The 14,072-nt window shown below is 37.4% G+C and overlaps 1 protein-coding gene across 3 annotated transcripts in view; it reads right to left on the minus strand.

The window, feature by feature from the left end:
* Nucleotides 1-14,072, minus strand: part of dclk1a (doublecortin-like kinase 1a) — a 401,030-nt gene that overhangs the window by 325,032 nt on the left and 61,926 nt on the right. For all 3 annotated transcript variants that reach the window (XM_039745796.1, XM_039745797.1, XM_039745799.1), the window contains exon 3: nucleotides 6,024-6,370. In XM_039745796.1, coding sequence (XP_039601730.1) covers nucleotides 6,024-6,370 — 347 coding nt within the window. The remainder of the gene's footprint in view (nucleotides 1-6,023; nucleotides 6,371-14,072) is intronic.

The following is a 14,072-nucleotide window of genomic DNA, read 5'->3' on the forward strand; positions in this document are numbered from 1 at the left end:
ATTACCACTAATCACTGTCCTGCCCCTCTTGATTTTTTTATAATATTTTTGTATACTATTAATGAACTTAACTTGTGAATTTTTTAAAAACTTTATTAAAACAAAATACTTTTTCTCAAAATTAATATTTATATACTGAACAAAGTTTTAGAATTCTCCTTCTAACTTGTCTTCCCATGTTGTGAAAATGAACTTTCTTATCACACACTCATACATCTCTAACTGCCAACAAACTACACTAATGTTCAATGCTCGTGCGAATCCACTTCTCATTCTTTCTGACAACTGAAAGTTAGTCAGTATTGAATTAAGTTAATAATCAACTTTATGAAATTCAGCTCGAAGAAAGACTGATTCCCTTCCAGAATTATTTTACATATTCATTAGAGTAACTCATTAAAATACGCAACCTATTAACAAGAATTCACTTAACCACATAAGTGATTTAAAAAATAACTTATCAAGGTCATTATATTGGGTGTATGTGGCCGATCTTTTCAATCTTTATTATAAAGGTAATCCTTGGCTTAAGATCCTTGGACTCCTCTTTACATGGACACTCGCACTTTAAGGTGAGCTACAAAATAGATTGGTTTGGCTGAGAGGTGAACACAGATTCCAGGGACTGTGAGGAAACAGTGGCAACCAATACATCATCATGGTAAACTCAAAAAATAAAATTTTTAGGTGACTGATATGTAAATAATGGACAGTTCAAAGATGCAGTGTCTACCTCTATTGCCTCAGTGTCAAGACTAGTTTTGAATTTCATCTAGTCACTTTCAGTACAGAGTTTGCACTGTTCAAATAGATTATCTAAAGGTACTTGACTTCTTCCAGCTTCTCAAAGATGTGGGTAAGGTTGATTGAAGGCTCTATGTTGAAAGGTGTGCAGGTGAGTAAAGCCATGTGGTGTACTGGTGACCCATACAGGGTTGATTCTCGACATATGCACAATACTGATGGGACAGGACCCTGAAATCTTGTTTTGGATTGAAATGGTTCAGGAAAATAATGAATGAATATTAATTAGAAGGGATGTTACTGCAAATAATTCACTCAAAGTAAAAGTTATCCAAGACATTTGCTGAGCAATTTTAATGAATCACTGACTGAACAAAGCAATTTTTTTTAAATCTTTCATCACAGCAGTTAGAAACTAGAAGGGTCAGGGAAATGTGTGATGAAACAAACTGGGCAATCCCAGTTTACAAACTGTATTAACTTATTATCAGCATCATTTGCACTATAGCTATCTCAAGTTTGTGATCAAGTCCCTGATATTGGCAGCCTAATAAGATATATATTGTATTACCGATAAATTATTTCAGAATGTTATAGTTTTTGATATTAATGGTATCTTCAGTCAGTCACGCTGCTGTTTAACCCTTCCTGAGCATCCTGAAAAGAAAAACAGTGAAGGTGTTCTCCTTTGCCACAAAACATATGCAAACTTGCCAGTGGACATCTTTTCAATACACAAAAAATGATTGCTAAGTCTACTATAGTATATTGTAATGCTTTTATTATGGTGCAGAGCCATCATTACACTATAATGTAATATATAATACTATATATATATATATATATATATATATATATATATATATATATATATATATATACACTATATATATAATATATATATATTATACACTATAATTTAATATTGTTTTTTTCGTATCAGTATACGGCTGCTGGATTATGTGAATTTCCCCTTGGGATTAATAAAGTATCTATCTATCTATCTATCTATCTAATGAAAATAGAAAAAAATACGTTCTTGGTTATCATGGTGCCAGAGATCGGTCTAACAAACACGTATCTTCACTATATGAATACCAGGAATCAAAAGGCCAAGGGAATGAGCACCAATAGATGTGGCAGAAATGTAGAATAAGATAAAGTGTAATTACCTGTACTTCTAATTCCCCCTATAGCAGGCACATGTAAGAATGGAAACCACAACTAAACAGATAAGGTTCAATTGTACGTTGAATATAGACTCATTATTAAAATAACCATGTCAATAATTTTTTTAAGAGAGAGCAACAATACGAAAAGAAGAAAGATGAACAGAAGTGTGAAATGGAAATGAATACTGAAAAAAATTGGATTTTAGGCTATTCTCAAACATGGCAGACAGGTATTTAGATGTATATCAGGGAAGAAAAATGCTGCAATAAATGGTGCCCTCTAGTACACAACATTCATACGAGGTGGGTATACTGTATGCATTTTAACGTTTGTTATTGCAATTAATTTTCTGCACATTTAATGTGAAAAAAGTCAGGTTATTCAAAAAAAGTTATACTGGACCCTAATGTTTAATGGAGGTCTCATATGCTAAAACTCAATGGCTATTTAGCTATTTATTTAAGTAACCTTGAATTTCCAAAGCACCTGGATTCTCTGTGATATTACAATAAATATTAAATAGCCAGCATAGATAACATTTTTTTTTTGTACAAATAAGAATTCATCTTTACAAAACTGGAGCTATTCAGCTCATTCACCTTGTTTAGTATTTTCTTAGTGCCATTGTGATTTGAACCCATAAGAAAAGGGCTCACTGGCATGCCATGGGAAGCCAGAAAATGGAAAACAAAGGTTAACTTAAAAAGTGAGTACACATGAGTGCCAGAAAAGGGGTCATCTCAAAGATGTGTACGACAAACCCAACCCACCCTCTCATTTAAACAGAGACACAGTAAACCACATAGCTGCTGCCCCTCCAAAACTGTAAAAAGAGCCATTTTCTCCCAGGCTTACCTGAAAGTTTAAAGAATGAACTAATTGACTCACAAGTGTCCAAAACAATATGTCTGATTTATTCACTGCTCAATGTACTGTACTCTTAGGGCGGAGTGGTGGCTCTGCGGCTAGGGATCTGTGTCGGTAGTAGGAAGGTTGCCGATTAGAATACCATAAATGCCAGAAGTGAATCTACTCTGGTGGGCCCCTGAGTAAGATCTTTAACCTCAATTAGTCCATCCTGGGTATGACGTGTATCTGCATCCAGCCCTGTAAGCAGGTCCTCCACCTTAAAGGGACACCTGTTCAGTGTGGTGCAGAGGTGTCACCCGTTGCATGGCTGCACTCAGATCACAATCTGGGTCGTTCACCATGTGGTGGGTGCAGCAATGCTCTGTAATCAGCTTACGCTCCCAACCTCTCCTCTCTCTCTCTCAATGTACTGTACTTTTATGAATATCTTTGAAAATGATTGGTTTTACAGAAATATTTTATATGAGATTAATGAATAGGTTTGTCATTTAAACAAATTTATTCAGCGATAAGTGGTCCAGAGTACCAAAAGTAAACAGGATGTGAAAATCTAAACTAAGAAAACAGACAAGTTCAGACAAATAGTGTTTAAGTTGCAGCAGGCAAAGTCTGATTTATCCATTGAAAATACTTCTGAATTGTAAAGTTCAGAAGAGTTATAGAGGTGAGCTGTGTTTGTAGTTTTAATATGTGCAAATACCAGCTTGATATCACAGACCAACATGACATCGTCATACTGCATTTGATGATAAAAACAAAAATCTAGACAAAAAAAATCTACCTCTTAAAACAAAAGTGCAAAATAAATACTGTAAATAAATGAATAATATTCATAAAATATAAATCTGACAATATTATTTTGGAAATACTTTAAGTATCCATTTGCCTGTTATGAAAATATTATTACCCATTTTGACATGATATACCACAAATAAAAATGAGTAATACATGTCAAAAGATTCAATATTTACTATTTTAATGAGGTTGTTAATAGCACAGTTAATGAACACTGTTAACAGCTAGTTATCTTATATATAAACGTCTACGTGTGGAAGTGTGTGTGTCTGTCCGCCCGGAAGTGAAGGGTGGAATTGGGGTAAGGGCTCTGCCTCTGAGGAAACAGAAAACTCGCTTAGCTGCTAATAATACAAGCAAGGCGAGTACGTTAGCAAAACGAAACCTCAGAAGAAAGACAAAGTTGCTTAGCCGCTAACATCGGCAAAACAGTATCCATTCACCTCCCGCTGCTAATGCACAAGCGATGCAAGAACATCAGCAAAACGAAGACACCCAGAGCAGTTCCTTTCAATTACCTGACATCTCTATATTTCAGTTTTTTTCTGAAGATTTCAATAATTTCTACGTTCCATGCACGGGCTTACACAGCTAGCATGATATAAAGCTAAAGTGTGACCATTATTTTTCTGTTCAATTATATCTGCCATTTCCAGTTCTCTAGTGTTTCAGCACAGAAAAAAGAAAAACACTTAAAGAAGTATTTTCTCAGTAGGAAGACTGTGATTTGGTTTCATCTGTACTTTTATTGCCTCGCAGTTAGGAGACCTGGGTTGGAGTTTGCATGTTCTCCCCGTGTCTGCATGGGTTTCCTTCGGGTACTCCGGTTTCCTCCCACAGTCCAAAGACATGCAGGTTAGGTACATTGGCGATCCTAAATTGTCCCTAGTGTGTGCTTGGTGTTTGTGTGTGTGTGTGTGTGTGTGCGCCTTGCGGTGGGCTGGCGGCCTGCCCAGGGTTTGCTTCCTGCCTTGCGCCCTGTGTTAGCTGGGATTGGCTCCAGCAGAACCCCGTGACCCTGTGTTAGGAAATAGCGGGTTGGATAATGGATGAATGGATGGATGTACTTTTATTGTACCTACAGCAGTGGTTCACAAGCTGGGAGCAGTCTCATGTAGAGTGAGGGGATACAGTAACATCACGTAAAAGAGTGTGGCCATACTTCACAATATACAGCCACACTGAGGCAAAAGTCACCAGCAATTCATTTTCAAGCAGAACTGAGTAGCACTGCTTGACTACAGAGTGCTAAAGGCATTTCAAGATTGATATGAAATAAATCTCCAAGACCATCTAGAACCTGGGGGCGTCATGCTTTTTGCACATACAACAAAAGGGGTAAGTTGTGGGGAAAAAAATCTCTGATCTCCACTACCTGAAATTCCCATAGCAAATAAAGCAAATTAGGTGTCATTTTTGTTATGCTGTCCTTTAGTTCATGTCTTCAGTCTTATTCTGACATTTTTGCTATCAGTGATTTAAATGTTTTGCTATGAATTCATTAACAGTTTAGATTAGGATTATTTTTATTTGGATAGGAAAGATATGCCAAAGGCTACACTGATTACATGTTAAAACAAAAGGACTCATCATTGCAATATTCCTTATGATGTTGTGGCATTGGAAAGTACCCTCCTACCTTAACTAAATTATCACGTACTAGCCGTCCCCTCGCGGCTCTGCCCGCGTATTAGTGAAGCAGGACAGTGAGGAGGGCTCAGCCCGGCTCCCCACTCCTGATGTCACGCTTCCCCCTCCCTTCAGCCCACAGCCTCTGTCTCAGATTAACGCGAATATATCGCTCCTGCAAGTGAACTATGATTCTTAGGGCAATGAAAGAAATCGCAAAATTAACCAGAATATTCAAGCAAATTAGAGAAAAAAACCTGATCTAAATCCGTTAAATTGTTCTCTCGTTCGCTAGCTAAATGGATGTAAGATACGCCACGAGGCTGGCATGCGAATGAGAAGGGCTCCATGCCCTCCCCTTGGCCCACTGCATATCTCTCGGATTTGTGCAAATAAATCAATACTCCAAGTGAACTATGATACAAGTGCAATGAGAGAAGTCGCAAAATTAATCAGAACATTCAACCAAATTATAGAAACAAACCCAATCTAAATCCATTAAGTAGTTCTCATGTGAAAAGAGGACAGACATACAGACAGACAGATGTTGGATTTTATATATAGAGAGCAAGAGATTAGGAAAATTCTGCATTATTTATAGTCTGAAAATCTAGCTCTGCTTTCTTACGCATAACTGTGATTGACTGCACATTAAACTTTTTCTGCCCTGAAAACAAACTGAAGCAAACAAAGGCTAGTAAGAAGCATCAATGTATAGCATATAATACATTTCAGTTGACAAAAAAATGCATTGTCCAAGTTATTATACTGCATACAGAGCAAGAGCAGCACATCGAAGAAAAAAAAGGTACCTGCTTTCCATCCAGTGTGTAAAGCCGTTTCACAACCCCAGAGTCCAGCTTGATTGCATCAGTGATGTCTGTGAGAACCTGATCAAAGGAGTGAGCAGTCTTCTTGTTGAGGAGAATCCGAACAGCTTTGCGTGGCTTCACCCCACTGCGGATGATGGTGACCAGTTTGGGCCGAATGAAATCCTTGCTCTCTTTAGCCTCTGTTGGGGCAGCTTTGGAGCTGTTCAAAGAGGTGGGAGTGCGACCAGATGCGGACGTCTTCACATTCACTGACCAGTTGGGGTTTACATTCTTTGTGTAGTCCAATTTCTTGAAAGGTTCGATTGATCCACAAATATAACTTTCACCTGAGGATAAAAGAAAGTAAGTGCTGAGTTTTTTACACTAAAAACATTAATGCTTCTAAATCTGTAAAGGTTTCAACTAACTTTTGGAGAACTACAGCCACACATTTCCCCACTCATCAGATGTGTATCAAAGCACCTTCATTAGATGCATATACACACTATGTGTAAATATACATACACTTGAATAATTTTCAAAAACAATAAACCCAAATGAATGTTTTTATGAAAAGACCAGTTTCATATTCTGTTTATAATACTGCACATGCAGGAAATAACCTTTAAATTACTTTGAAGCTCTTGCAAATGTCTTCTACAAAAAGGTCCTCTGAAGATTACCTGCCAAGACAGTTATGTGAGAAGACATGAAAATACCGTATATTATTGAAATGTAAAATGTAACAAGCAAGCACAAAAGATGTTTTCAGGTTTATAATAATGCTCATGTCATGTCCCCCAGCAAGCACAGGGAACAATACCAGAACAAACCCTGGACAGGGTGCCAGTCCACTGCAAGGCGAACACACACACACACACACACATGCACACACTGGCTAATTTAATGTTGCCAATTCACCAAACTCCCATGCCTAAATGGACAATGAGAGGAAACCGGAGTATCCAGAGGAAAGCTATGCAGACATGGAGAGAAGATGCAAACTCCACGCAGTGAGGACCCGGGAGTAATGCTCGACATCATTTTGAGTCCAGATGGTAAAATAAAGTTAAATATTTCTAATAGTTTTGTTTACTTTCATAAGTGTTCCTTCATATTTTTATTGTTTGACATTCACTTTAAGGGACACATTTAAAAAAGTGTTTCTTTGTAAAAGTTTATCATTTTGAATTAGCATTTCAACATTTTAATATCTATTATAAAATAGAAGTAGCAACATATAATAAAAGTTTTATATGGAAGACATGTTAAAAGCACCCCTGAACCAAAAGGCTCCAATAATAAAACAGGTGTAAACGATAAATTTTAACCTTGGGTATAATCAAATTGCTTAAATGTTTCTATGAAACCCCCCTCTGCAACCAAGAATTTCATATCAAAATTCCAGTAAGCATTCCCAACCCGCTCATTTTAATTCTTTTGGTGACTCTTGCAGCTGTGTGAGACAAACCAAGTTACCTCTTTTCCAGCAACTAACACCAACTCCAATCTATGGAATTCCAAGCTGCTCCCAGGGGAGTCAATAAATATAGTCCCTTATGAGTTAAAATATTTTAGCGCCGAATCTACAAGATGTTCCAACTCCTCTTCTTCCAAAACTGAAAATGATCTACAAAGCATGAAATTCAAAACTTCATGGACCTCCAAATTAAAATTGTTATGAGAGACCCTTTAATCTGAACCAAAGTCCCTAGAGTCCTGTTCTTTCTGGAGTATAATTAGAGAATGCACGTAGAACTTCTAATGTCAGCAATTCAAAGAGCAGGCAGGAAGTGAGTGAATGTGTGGGGCTTTAATGAAATACAACGGAAAAGTCAAAGTCAGACTCAATCACTCAGAAGTTTTTATTATCATGATCATAATGATTGGAACAACTGACACAGGACGTGTGTGTGTGTGTGTGTGAATTACACACCCAGACTGTGAGGAGTTTACAGTTTTCCTCTTACGTCTTTGAAGACATTAGATGGTGATACTGGAACGTAATAAAATAAATCTGTTCCATTTATTGTTTATCACTTTCATTCAACTGTCTCAGTGAAACAAACACTGTATGTTAACCAGTAGTGTGGCATTTATTATAGCTTAGGGGATTTTCAATTTTTGACTTGACAATATTTCATCAAAGTTAGGTGAATAGTTATTGACAAGCTTTATTGGACAGAATACCATTTTCCTTATCAAAAATGTTCTTCATCTGCTGTATTATAAAACACTAAGGTTTGTGTATCCAGTCCCTCAGAGCAATCTGATTGGTCAGTTTGGCTTTGGTGACGCAAAGAAAGAGGAAGTGCGAGTGTGAGACACACAAGAAGGAGTAAAGGCGCAAGCAAAGAATTGCCTTCAAAGACAGAAAGTACAAAACTCGACAGGAGGTGAGAAAGATGCCTCAAAAATAATGACATAGTCTGCAAAGCAGAATTTACACGAACACGCTAGAAAAAAGCGACCACCAGGGAAAAGAATCTATATATATAATTCACTAAGGGCACGCAAGACAGTGAGCACAAGCAAGACAGAGAGCGCATACAAGCCAGAGAGCCATGCCCGCCAACTCACACAGCCCCGCCCGCCAACTCTAACTTAGGGCAAGCAAGACAGAGAGCCACGCCCGCCAACTCACACAGCCCCGTCCACCAACTCTAATCCTACTTTCTCGTACACATTCGCTCTCGATCAAACAGCAATAATTAGCAAACAAACAAAGATAACTGGCAGTAACAGTGCAAAATTCACAATTGGTATGCCAGTGTGAAAAGATAAGTTTTGAGGGCAGTTTTAAAATGTGTTATTGAATCGAGCTGATGTATATGAGAGAGAAGAGAATTCCCAAGTTGAGGAGCACTATGAGAGACGCTCAAGCTCCCATAGTACAGAGTTTGATGTGTGGTACAGAAAGTACAGCTGCAGATGAGAATCCGAGTGAGCGAGAAGAGTGTCAGTCTGTTGGAGATCAGTGAGGTTGTGGAGAGCTTTAAATGTTAAGAGCAGTATTTAGTATTGTATTCTGTAGTTAACAGGGAGCCAGTGAAGTTGAGAGAGAATAGGTGTAGTATGTTCAGTGGATTTAGAACAGCAGGTTATTATCCTGGCAGCAGAATTTTAAATAAACTGTAAGCGATGGGTACGTTTTTGTGGGATGACAGATAGAATAGCATTACAGTAATCTATACGTGAGGTGACTTGGGCATTAACCAATACTTTAGTACTGGGTTGAGTAAGAACAGGACGAAGTCTTGAAATGTTTCAGAGATGGAAGAAAGCAGTCCGAGAAATGTTACTTATACAGGAGGAATTATTTAATTATTATAATAATTAATTGCATGTAAACGATTCACCAAAATCTGTTGTATGTAAACGATACTGTTTAAAACGTTATTGTTTTTTCATCAGAAAACCCAGTTTCCACGTCTACCTGTATTATTAAATGGCACTTTTACCACTCGCAATAGGGCGGACGCGCTGACTTATCGTGTCGACTGGGCAACACAGTGAATGCCGCGTCTATCTATATATGTCTATGTTTTCCGTAGCCTGCTACAGGAAGGTACTCTCTCGACCATTGGCATAGGTTTCGCTCCTTGCTATTTTCGTTATACTACGATGGTGGTTTCTTAAGCCTTTGTTATACTGAATTCCTTTCTCACCATTTTCTGTTCCTATTCTTACACCGCCGTATGCTACAGCGGGCTTCGGCTAGTACAGAATAAAGGTGTTGAATGTATATATAGGGCAAGAGATAACAATATTTTTAAACGATTCTATTGTCTTCCAGGGCTAGTATTTTTATAGCATATACAAAATAAGCAATGGTCCAGAATCCCTATTGAAACTGTTTTGGGTCTAATGTTTTTCACATTTTACTTAGAAAGTTATATTTCAAACATCTGCAACTCATGCTGGAAAGTGCAAGGAAAGCAATAACAGGACTACTAGGGTTAACTTTTTTATTATGTCTTCCAAAATGTGTGTGAAAATGGGACAAGTGTTTTTATTTCATTTTGCTGATGTGATCAGGCTTCCCCTGGTCGATTATGTTAATACAAAAAGCGGCATGTTCCTTATAAAAATGGCCACAGGGATGTATTACAGTCTGGATTAGTAACTAGCACAGAGTTGGGATGTAGACAGACAGCTAAAACTAGTAAGCAGTGCAGAAACTGAGAAAAAAATGCTGTAAATTAGAGCAGATAAACAAGGCATGAAGTTACAATGGTGAAGACAAGTATGTCGGATTGTATTTTTGAGGTTCAGGGTGTATAAGCGCAAATAAATCAACCAGTCCACACCAGTCCAAATCAAAATAAGATTTTTTTTGATCACCACTGTCAGAAATCTATGCTTATGTTTGAATATGACTTTAAAAAAAGAAGATACAGTGGGATATTGGCATCACAACAAAATTAATTCTTACGTCTAATATTTATCTATGTATGTAGCATAAAATCAAATAACCCATTGGTATAACTTCCACCAACTTCAACAGAATCTCTTCATGTCTCTAATTACCCTTAATTGCTTTCCTGCAATAATAGTAGTAATCATCCCACTAATAAGGTACATTAATTGAGTCTTTAAAGTACCAGGCTACAGCCAAAGAAAAGAGAACAAGCAGAAAAATGACAGACGGTTTATCTTGAGTTCTTACAATATATGTCACATATATGATCAGACATTTCCTGGTCACCAAGTTCTTTGCTGCATCTAGTTCTATGTCATGTTTCTACAGGATTAACAGACATATCCATCCTGCAACTCTCCTGCGACTTGAGCACATCTTTCTCAGTTATTAATTTGTGTCAGTGCTTCAAATGAAATACACACACTTTCTACAAAACCATATTCAACTCTTCCTACAGTTGAATGAACAATAAAGCATCCATGCCTTGCTACCAGCTGAGTGTTAGGCTCAAGAGTTATTCTGATGCTTAAGCAATGGTAGGTGACTTTGACACAGAAATTTAAGGATGTGATAACAGCAAACAAACAACTCACAGCTGACCCCTACTTGGTGGTTGCAATGTTCTTCATGCGTTAATAGAGGTCTTCCTCCATGACATAGGTGTTAAGATAATTACTGAAATGAAACTTGTCCAGTTCAAGTGAATGTCTGTGTGTGTGAGTGTGCTATGTAACAGACTAAAGGCCAGTGTCGAGTGGGTAAGTACCAGTTCACTGTGACCTTGAAATGGATAAAATGGGGTTTGAAAGTAGTGGGAAGTAATGGAGAGAAAGATAAAGGATGCAGGTAGTCACTTGACTAACTAAATATACAAAATGATCCCCAAAACAACGTGTAATAAGGTAAAAGGTCATTTACAATGAAGCAGAAGCCCTTGGAATCTGTTCTAAAGTTTGCCAATATGAGATAGGAAGGTGAAGAATACTTGGCTGCGTACTCCAAAGATATGTGATTAGAAAATGGGTAACAAAAAAAAACTCTCATTTTAAAGGATTTCCTTAAAAGTAAACATTACTTTCCAGGCACACTTAAAATATAGTTTTGACTAGCAAGTATGGCACTTTACATTAAAGTTAAAAGCAGACAATAAAAAAAATTACCTGTCTGAAAAATTAAGTTGTGCGAGGAAACCCACTCCTGTATCATTTTCATGCAGTGCAAATTACTTGATGCCACAAATGTGGAGGTATCTGCCCTCAAATGCCCCAGTTCCCACTATTAAACACCACATAATCAGATTCATAGATATTAGATAAACTTTTCTCAAAACTTTTCTGTAACATGCATCTTTGTCTTTAATTCTTTTAGTGTTACATTTTATGAAATTCATAATTCTTATACAAAACTGCAGTCTACTTTTCATACTAATAGGTGATGGGAAAGAAAGCAGTAAGTTATCTATCGTCTTAGTGACACATTCAAAGCTCTATAGATGGTGTATGAAATTCACAATTGAGAAGCTACTGTAAATTTGATGCTTTTTCACTGTATTGTAATCAAGACCACCCCATTGTTTTTTGTTTTTACAACTAATATCACTTATAAAATCTACATATTCCATGTGCCTCTTTACAAAATCCCAGATGCAAAACAGCAACTAGTTGTTGTATTTTCTTTATTATATAGCACTTTATGCTAGAGTCTAGAATGGTAATTATGTTTCACTTCCTCGAAGAAGATTTTCTTCCCTTTTTTATTTTTTTTCCCCTACTCTTAAAGTTTTACTCTGTCTGTTGGCCTAGCTCTGTTTTTCATTGGTGGGGTTGATTTGATTTGAACTTGGTTTGTCAAGTTTGATTTGCTTGTATGGAATGTTACTTGCTTTTAATAACTTCAATAAAATGTTGAAAAAAAAGTTATTTTATCATTTACTACACTTTTTATACATTTTAAAACAAACTTGCAAAATTCTAACTGCAATTGCACAGTAATGATGAACAAACTAATATTTGTCATACTTTGTGAAGTTTCTAAACTCTTTCGAGACTCCACCCAACGGGACAACACACCGAAGAGCGTCCTGAAGCGAGATCACCGCATCTATGGAAGACTGTTTATCCTTTGCTAGTGCAACCGCAAGTTACCAGTGCTGCAGCGGCTTGCCGTCAAAGAAACTCACAGCTGATCGCGGTCGCACTATAAGTGACTGTCGTCGATGGATGATGCAAAGAACATTATAAATTCAGGGAACACTATTACTTGGTCACTAACCTGGCCATGACCCTGCCTGACTGCTGTGTCTGTATATAGGAGAATGGTAGATCCCACTACAATAAATAACTTTGCTGTTCCTGTTTCAAGCTGAATAAAGCTGGTTTTGCTAAAGTTATGAGACTCAGCCTCATGTGGATTCACACGTCACAACTTGCCATTTTCAAAAAGTTTGGAGAATGGATGGATGGATGGAAATCAAACGTTTCCATGATTCCATGATTCCTTGTATATTAGTGTCATGCAGACTATGGTGCTTATTGAGTCAATACATCAAAATATTTGAATGAATTTTTGGTCCCTTGGCCAGCAATTTGCTTTTGGTCAGACCATTTGTAGTGAGAAAGAGTGCAACAAGAAACCAGATCCACTCAAAGATTATAATCGGAAATGCTACTAGTGACAGGAGTGGGAGGCCTCCATTCTCTGAACTCCTCCCTCCATAATAAGCAATCCACCAACTCTTCAACCAGACATTGAATTCTAAAAACAAGAATGGTGTTTTCTAATCCACTTCTGATTAGGTACTGGTTAGAGTTGGGCCAGTCTGTAATGATGGAGATTCATAGACAATTCGTCCTGTCGCTGCACTGCAGGTCAAACGATGTCACGCTGTGGTCAAGGATGAAGATGGCCTTACTGCTGTGCGTCACAGCTCCAAGTTGGCTATGCTGAATCAACTACAAAAGACTGAATGATTTTTAACTACAGAACTTGAAAAGAAGGCTTGTAATGTAAGATGTGTGTCAAAACATTATGTGATGAATTAGCCATTATCTGCAGTATAAAAAACGTCTAAAAATGTCCTTCTCGAGCTTTGTAAGTGCAGTCTTATAAATCAAAAATAAAACAGAAATAAAACATTAATAAATGAGGAAATTAATAGCCAATATTGTTCTATTACCCTTGCCCAAATCCTTTATTCAAACACATCTCAAGTAATGACAACTTCTTATCTGTTTTAATGAGGACTGGATGGCCCACTTATTGCTGCTCTTGCATATTCTCTTTTGCTGGTTTTGCAGAACAATTTACTTGGCATTATCAATATTAATATTTTAAGCATGTAAAAATCTTTATCACATAGTTTAGTTTTAACAAAACCCATTTTGTATAACATCAAATATCTTCAAAAAAGTATGTGCTCCTGTTGTTATTATTGATAGACTGGTCGTGGTGAAAAAGGAGCTGAGCCGTAAGGCAAAGCTCTCAGTTTACCAGTCAATCTACTGTATGTTCTGCAGGGTGTCTGGGCTTTCCCTTAAAGATCGGGTGAGAAGCTCAGTCATCCGGGAGGGGCTCAGAGTAAAGCCGCTGCTCCTCCGCATCGAGATGAGTCAGATGAGGTGGCTCGT

The sequence above is a fragment of the Polypterus senegalus genome, chromosome 2 (assembly GCF_016835505.1).
Source record: "Polypterus senegalus isolate Bchr_013 chromosome 2, ASM1683550v1, whole genome shotgun sequence".
Classification (NCBI taxonomy): Eukaryota; Metazoa; Chordata; class Cladistia; order Polypteriformes; family Polypteridae; genus Polypterus; species Polypterus senegalus.